The 8,840-nt window shown below is 39.1% G+C and overlaps 1 protein-coding gene across 1 annotated transcript; it reads left to right on the top strand.

Moving 5' to 3' along the window:
- Positions 1 to 494: 494 nt before the first annotated feature.
- On the top strand, positions 495 to 1,748 carry LOC113766345. The gene has a single exon (XM_027310547.1). The coding sequence runs from the start codon at positions 495 to 497 to the stop codon at positions 1,746 to 1,748; it is 1,254 nt and encodes a 417-aa protein (XP_027166348.1).
- The last annotated feature ends 7,092 nt before the right edge of the window (positions 1,749 to 8,840 follow it).

Genomic DNA, 8,840 nt, shown 5'->3' on the forward strand with positions numbered 1-8,840 from the left:
TTTCCAACAAAACGCTTTAAAAATATAAAAGAGGCGTTGTTCCATATAAATAGATTTTAAATGGTTGAAATAAATAATTCGGAGAAAATGAATAAATAAATATTTAAGTAAACTTGTAATATTCGATAAACAAGAAAATTTTCGGGTCCTCACACACTGCCTTTCGCACTCCTAATGGAATTTATTGCTACAAGGTGATGCCGTTTGGCTTGAAAAATACTGAAGCAACATATCAAAGGGCAATACAAAAAATTTTTGATGATATGCTCCATAAAAATGTGGAGTGTTACGTCGATGATCTTGTGGTAAAATCAAAGAAGCAAGAAGATCATATTTAAAACTTTCAAAGAGATTTTCAACGCCTTCGGAGATACCAACTAAAGATGAATCCTTTGAAGTGCGCATTCGGAGTCACTTCTGGCAAGTTTCTCGGTTTCATCGTTCATTAGCGAGGAATAGAGGTCGATCGATCTAAAATTGATGTCATTGTGTATATGCCTGAACAGCGAAATATCCATGAATTGAAGAGCCTTCAAGGAAAGTTGGCTTACATCCGGAGGTTTATCTCTAATTTGGCTGGACAATGCCAACCTTTCAGTCGACTGATGAAAAAAAGGGTACCCTTCGAGTGGGATGAAACTTGTAGAAATGCTTTTACAAGCATTAAAATGTATCTCATGAATCCCCCTATGTTAGCTGCACCAATTTCAGGTAAACCATTGATCCTCTATATTTCTGCTCAAGAACGATCGGTTGGGGCCTTACTTGCTCAGGAAAATGATGAAGGTAAGGAGAATGCGCTATATTATTTGAGTCGGATGATGACATCTAATGAGTTGAATTATTCACCCGTCGAGAAGTTGTGTTTGACGCTTATATTTACCATCCAGAAGTTGAAACATTATTTTCAATCACACACTGTCCGACTCATATCCAAGTCTAACCCCATTAAGTATATCATGGCAAAACCTGTGCTGTCTGACCGGCTTGCGAGATGGTACCTTCAGTTTCAACAATTCGATATTATTTATGTACCTGCGAAGGCTGTCAAAGGACAAATATTGGCAGACTTTCTAGCCGATCATCTCATGTCTGCCGAGTGGGAATTGACTGATGAACTCCTCGATGAAGAAGTGTTTATGGTTGAATCTCCGTGGTCATTGTATTTCGATGGAGCTGCTCACCGCGATGGAGTTGGTGCGGGAGTTGTCTTTTATACTCTTGAAACAGATATACTGCCATATTCTTTCACTTTAACACGTCGGTATTCAAATAATGTGGCCGAATATCAGGCGTTAATTCTCGATCTTGAAACGACTGTAGACATGAAGCAGTTGCATCTTAGAGTCTATGATGATTCAAAATTAGTGGTAAATCAACTTTTTGGTATTTATGATGTCAAGAAATCTGAATTGATCCCATATTATAAGTACGTAAGACAACTCGTGGGATATCTGGACAATGTCACTATAGACCACATCCCTAAAAATTTCAACCAACAAGCTGACTCTTTGGCAAGGGTGGCGTCCTTGATCACTCTACCTTCTTATCGAAATCAAATTTCAATATGCCAAAATTGGGTCATACCTCCGATGTTCGATGAAGAAGATAATGGTGAAGAAGAAAATGCTTATCATATTTTTGTCCATGAGATTGAAAAGGAGGATTGGCGTCATCTTATTATGGATTACCTTAATCATGGAAAGTTACCAGAAGATCCCAAGAAAACGGTTGATATACGTTGTTGAACGCCACGCTTCATTTACTACAAAGGGACGCTTTACCGAAAATCATTTGATGGAGTGTTTCTACGATGTCTTGGAGAAGATAAGGCCATGCAAGCAATGGAGGAGGCTCACTATGAGATATGTAGTGCTCATCAATCTGGTTCGAAATTACACTTTCGCATTAAAAGAATGGGATACTACTGACCAATGATGGTGAAAGACTGCATCGACTTTGCTAGAAGATATCAAGCTTGTCAATTCCATGGCAATTTCATCCATCAACCTCCTGAACCATTGCACTCAACTGTGGCTTCTTAGCCGTTCGATGCATGGAATTTGGATATAGTTGGACCACTTTCAAAATCTTCTAGTGGACATATCTTCATTTTGGCAGCTACAGATTATTTCTCAAAGTGGGCTGAAGCAGTTTCGCTAAGAGAGATAAAAAAGGAGAATGTAGTGGATTTCATTCGTTTGCACATCATTTATCGGTATGGAGTCCCACGTTATATTATCACCAATAATGGTAAACCTTTTTGCAATGTAGCAATGAATAAGTTTTGCGAAAAGTTTCATTTCAAACAATACAATTCGTCCATGTATTACGCTGCCGCAAATGGACTTGCTAAAGCATTCAACAAAATATTATGTAATCTGTTGAAGAAAATCGTGGATAAATCGAAAAGGGATTAGCATGTTCGAATTGGAGAAGCGCTTGGGGCATACAAAACTATTTTTCAAACTCCCACGCAAGAAATTCCATATGCGTTTGTTTACGGTGTTGAAGCTATTCTTCCACTTGAGTGTCAAATACCTTCGCTAAGAATTGCAATTCAAGAAGAGCTCGGTGAAGAAAATAATGTTCGTCTTCGCCTTGAGGAGTTAGAAACACTTGACTAAAAGAGATTGGAAACGCAATAACGAATTGAGTGCTATCATGCCTGCATTTCAAAAGCATTCAATAAGCATGTCCGGCCACGCTTTTTCCAAATTGAAGAGTTAGTACTCGCTGTTCGGAGACCGATCATTCTCACTCATGGCGGACAAAGGAAGTTTACTCCTAAGTGGGATGGTCCATATGTTGTTCGAGAAGTGTATACGAATGGTTCATATAAATTGGTTGCTGAGAATGGATTAAGGGTTGGCCCTATCAACGGCAAATACCTGAAAAGGTACTATGCATGATCGGAATAGCTTATTACTCCTAACCTGCATGAGCTAAAAGTGTGGATGACAACCACCAATAGTGTAGTATGTGGTTAAACTGCTGAAACACTCCACAAAATCTAAGATGGTAAACAAATAGATATTCCTGACCCGCATGAGGTTAAAATGTGAACGGCAGGAACTACGTGTGACTTGATTCCCTTTTGGGATACGTAGGCAGCTTAGAGGGTGACTTCTAAGTTCAGTTACACCTCCTAAACCAAACCCTCTTTCTTTATAAAAAAAAAATCTTTTTTTTTTCTTTGAAATAAAATGCTAAATTTAAAAGCTCTTTTCTCTTAAAAACAATAAAGAGATAAGAAATGAAAAGCATTTTATTATTCATAAAAAAAATTCATTACAGGAGGAAAATAAAAAAGAAAAAATTCAGAAAAAAAACATGGTGAAAAGTCTAAATGTCAAATTTGTAGTCCACTACAGTTATTCTACATGATTCCAGTGCAGACTTCATGCTTTCAAGTTCCTTCACTACGTCATCAGTCAAGATGCTAGTATTTTCAATCGAAGAGAGCTCATCATGTGCTTGACTTATCTCAGTCTGTATCTCTTTGAAGGTTTCGTGCTTTTGGTCGATGGTTGAGCTGATTTCTAGGCCCTGTTTCTCCAAATTGATAAGTTCCTGTTGCAGAACTTTCTTCCTGTCTTCAATGGACTGTAACTTTTCTTCAAGACTTTGCAAATGACAAGTTAGTTCTTCCTTTTTTGCCTTGACTCTCCCGAGTTGGGCAGTCACTTTGGAAAGGAGTTCTGCATGTGTTTCTTTACTCATCTTTTCCCATGATGAAGATGCCAAAATATCATATGCCTCCGCCTTGGCAAACAATTCTATCAGATAGTCTTTTAAAGGGAGGCCATTCGTAGGATCCGTCATTGCAATTTCTGCAATAATTTTCTCCGCGCATTCTTTTAAAGAAGAGATATGCTCAATAGGAGTGTCAAGAATCTGCTCACGAAAATTCATCCATAAACTTTGCAAGTATTTCTTTCGATGCGTTTGGATCAATTTTTGCCCGTGAAATTATGAGACCAATGCTACTTTAGGTCTTTTCCGGATCTCATACGAACTAGTCAGCTCCTTCTTATGCATTGATGAGATATCTCCACTGGGAGCAAGTTGTTTTGGAATACTGATAACGATTTCGTCACCTTTCTTGTTTGGAATTGCATCATCAGTTTCAAGTTCAATTGGTGAATTGGTACCAACAATTTCTTGGCGGAATTGAAAAAATGAGGGCTGAAAAAAAAGAAGGAAAAGGTTACAAAAAAAAAGAGGAAAAAAAAGAAGGAAAAAAAGGGATTACAAAAAGGGAAAAGAAAGAAAAATGGAGAGATGATTACCTTAAGGGGCGACACTCTAACCAACGGTGGTGTGAAGGAAACCTCCTCCAAATCAGAAGATGTCCTCTTCTTCGATCGGTTCTAATGACGGTCTTGACTACTACTATAGCTCGCCAATGAACGGGTTCCTCCTTGGGTAGATCCGATGCCCTGAACTTGAGTCTCTTCCTTTTCTATAGCCTCGATAGAATCACGATCGTCCACCGTTTCAATTTCGACATCTTCTTCTATGTGAGTCACGGATAAGAATTTTGAAACTTTGGGCGGCGTCTTCTTTGTTGGAATCACTGGTTGTGCCTCTTTGATGGCCTGTCGAGAGTCTTTGGAAAACTTATTTTTTGTGACAATATTTTTTGAGGGACTGCTAATAATTTTGTTCTTCCGCAAGGTGGATGAGGTAAGACCCGTTACAATCTCTATAGCTCCATTATGATGCACTAACTCATTGGCGGAAGTAACCTTACCCTTCTTCGATGATTGCTGAGGGATCTTAACGGTAAATTTAAAGGAAGTTGAAAAGACACTATTTGACCGAGTTGACCACCAGACGTCATAGTTTTTTGTGATCAATGGATGCTTCCTGTGCGTGGGTATAGTCATCCGAGATTGCGTCTGTATGCGAACTGAGGAATCTCATAGTTGAATAGCCTCACCCAAGGTATAAGTGTGAGTGATCTCTTTCAAGTTGTTGGGAATGTCCTGACAAAAGCCTAATTGTCTGCTAAACTTGCAAGGATTATATTTTTCAATAATGAAAGTATTGTCCTTACGTAGAGTTAAATGGCAAGAACGTTGACTAATGAAGTAACTCGTGAGTCTTGATGATAAGGATCCATCATCGATCAACATTTTTTCTTCATTCTCAGTCCAGCACAGTTTGGAAAGCATCAAGGATTCACCTCTTTGAAGATTTCCTCAACTTCTGATTTACCATAAAATATTACCATTTTCTCGCCATTAAATCTTGTCATGCGCGCGTGGTGGCTACTCACTTGATTATTCTCATAATACACATCAAAGTATTGGCCGATCCAAGCGTAGACATAATGGATGGAAAAAGTTACCCCGCACTCTCCATGGTTAGGGGCGTAGACGATCTCCCTCAACCCATGATATATACTCGCAAGAACGGGGATTACAAGGCAAAATCTTTTCCCTGTGGCTATTAAGCATGCAACCTTGAAAACACTTGGGCGAATACGTTCGACCTTTTTGCTTGGCAAAAGGAACTTGCAAATCCAACACGCTATGAATGTCGCAATATAAGTTTCCTTTTTCAAAGATTCTGGGATGTTCAATGCATCAAAAGGGACGTCGAAATCCTTGGTATCGGCAAGATCATAAGGCTCTACGCCTCCAGAAGGGTTATAGGTCATCTTTGGTTTAGATGTGGTCTTTCTTCTATTCGCCCTGCTCGGAGGAACCTTATACTTAGCCTTCCCTTTGAACCAGAAGCGAATCCAGTCTTTCATCCATACTCTTTGGCCATTCGTCCAGAGGTGGTAGTAAGCCAAAAGGAGATACCTGTAGCTTTCGGGGAGAAGTGGCTTCCCTTCTTTATCACGAGTGAGAAGTTCCTGTGTTGAAGGAACAACTTCATCAAAGAACGAGCCATCAATTGAAAGGCCACCAAGTCGATAAAGCTCCCAAAGTGTGATGGATAACTCCCCAACGGGCGTATGGAGTGTATTTGTCGAGAGACACCAATATTTGAAGAAAGCTCGCAAGATATTTTCACAGCGGTCGTAAGAGTATCTCGACGCGTTGACAGCTTCAAATATGCCAGTACGTGTGAGCACTTCTTTATATCTTCCAAGGATGTCCTCGACCCACTCCCAATAATGAGAAGTGAAGCACGCCTCGCCAAAGAAGGACGAAGCAATCTTCCATGTAGTGTTGTCCATATTGAATCCCACGAACGGAAGCATGAATTTGGCTATTTCTAAATCTCCATTATAAAGTGACGAGTTCAAGACGACCACTTCTTCTTTCCTCGACGTAGTGGAGAAAATCGATGGTGCCACCACTTCCTTAGTCCACTTGCTAGTCCAATCTTTGGGATGAAAGCATCCTTCAAGGGGTATAAAAGAATCAGCAAAGGTGTCGATCGCTGGCTTGTTCACATATAATGACAAACTTTTTGATTGAGACCCTCCCCTCTTATCCGTTAATGAAATATGGGGCAACGGCGTGGTGTAGTCTTTAATTTGCATGGTTGCTGAAATTTTGAAAAAAAAATCAGGTGCTAAAAAATTAGAAGAGGAAAAAAAATTTTCTTACAAACTTTTGGTAATTAGATTACCTAAGTGACTGTCTTTTGTCAAGATCCCGAATTTGATTCTCAAACTCGTCGATGGCTTTTTGCAAGAGGGCGAGTCTACAATGATTGAAGTCCAAAGCATTAACGAGTAATACTTAGCTAATGGGAAATAAGTGAGCCAAATATGATGTTGAAGATTGAACTTGAATTGGAATCACGTTACAAGACTATATTATCCTATAGGTTCAAGACACAACAGGCTCAGCATGCAAATCTGAAGTATTAGTCATACTAGATGCAACAAAGTGCATACAAACTCCAAATATTAGTCATACTCAAAGTAGCAAAGTGAATTAAAATAAGCACGCAAGCCATTAGTATAGGAATGTGTGAATACCTATGAACAAGGGTTTGGGATAATTATTTTCAAATTGTAGTGGTGGCAGTGGCTAAATCTTGCAATGGCTTACGTCCGACGGCGTAGCAAGTTGAAGATGACACGATAGGAGTAGTTTGCAAAGAATAGGTAGCAGCAGCTCGATGGTACCAGCACGAAGAAAAAAGGGAGAGAGTTGGCTCTTGTCTCGATTGTGAGTAAACTGATGCATCGGTCCTGGGTATTTATAATTGATGTGCGCCGCACGTCCAAGAAGAATCGAGATTGAAGAAGGTTCTAATTTGAATCCGACTGGATCTCTGCTCCTACGGAAATTCAATAAACAAGCTTGCGATTGGTTCGTCCAGATGTAGTTCTCTTTTGAAAGTTGACCTCTTATCTATTGAGTCACCACCGAAATATTTCCCAAATTCCCAGAGATTGAAGTGGATGGAATTCACAAAGGGCAAGAATTCTTGTGCATGTGGTAGACTAACAGAAGGAAAGCTAAATGGTAGAATCCGGCCTCGAGACTTACTGGACTTTCCTAATCATCATCAACATCAAATATTACTTGGAATTCATATGCTACTTGGAATCTGGCCTCGGGACTTACGGGACTTTCCTAATCATCATCAGCATCAAATACTACTTGGAATTCATATGCTATTTGGAATCTGGCCTCGGAACTTACGGGACTTGTACATGCATTTGATGATTGGGGCGGTGGTGGGATTTAAATGTTTTGCATGGCTACATGGTATGAATTAATCAAAGACCCGTGGCTATATTGATGCTTAAATCTTAGCCTTGCGGCATTCAAATCAAATTGGAAAAAAAGAGAGAAAAAAATGGAAAGAATGTCGAAACTTGTCCGTTCAAATCTTGCTTCAATCTTCAGCATTCGCGAACAAGTTTCGAGGGGGCATTTGTAGACAATGAAATTTTAATTAATTTTTAAAATTACCATTGGTCTATAAATTATTTTTGTGGCTTATTTCTATCCAATCGGGTATTGTTGTATGTCATGTACACTCGAAAAATTGGTTATTAAATGGCCAATTATACTTTGTCACGTGTCAAATTGAGGTATCCCAATCAATTGAAATTACTGGGATGTCTCCGCCAATCAAATCATATCATGTCACATGTCTTTTGGATAAATATCTAAGTATTTATTTCTTATTAAAGGGATAATATTTAGAGTTGTTCAATCCAAGTATATTTCTTATATACTGCAATAGTTTGTCCAGTCAAATGACGCCACGTCACGTGTCCCCACGAGTCAGGCCAATCGAGGAATTACTTATCTCTTTATTAATAAATATAAAATGAAGAGATAATATTTAACTGGCACAGTCCTAATGTGACTGCATGTCTTGCAAGATAAGTAAGGTGGTATACAGGTCTTCAACCTCTACCTCATATCACAGCTATAAATAGGGGTCTCTTTACCAAGTCAAGGGCACAAACACACATTCAGGGGCATCTCATACGCTCAAGTATTGAGGCTTCAAGCTACGAAGATCTGGGTCTTCAAGCTCTTCAGGTCTTCTATATATCAAGGCTTGAGCCTTCAAATATTTTCAAGTTCTTCAAATCTTCCATATCAAGATTTGAAGAAGTCGGTGGTTGACCCAAGAACAAACTGCGAAGCCCTTGGATTGGCGTTCGAAGAGAAGAATCGAAGGAAGCTCTCTATAAGTTTGAGAAAATTCCAGAGATTGTACCCACATAATCTTTCAAATTTATATATTACATATTTGTCGTGTATTTCTTTTTTCCTTGTCGTTTTGCAGACTTGAAATTTTAATCGCGTACACCCATTATCACTGTATTTGTTCATTTTAGTATCGGAGGCACTTAGCAGGGAAATTAATCACTTAATCATGGTCGGGAAGATAGCGTGCTA

The sequence above is a fragment of the Coffea eugenioides genome, chromosome 3 (genome assembly GCF_003713205.1).
Source record: "Coffea eugenioides isolate CCC68of chromosome 3, Ceug_1.0, whole genome shotgun sequence".
Classification (NCBI taxonomy): Eukaryota; Viridiplantae; Streptophyta; class Magnoliopsida; order Gentianales; family Rubiaceae; genus Coffea; species Coffea eugenioides.

Coding starts and splice junctions, on each gene's coding strand:
- LOC113766345 (XM_027310547.1), top strand. CDS start 495: ATGCCTGAACAGCGAAATATCCATGAATTGAAGAGCCTTCAAGGAAAG.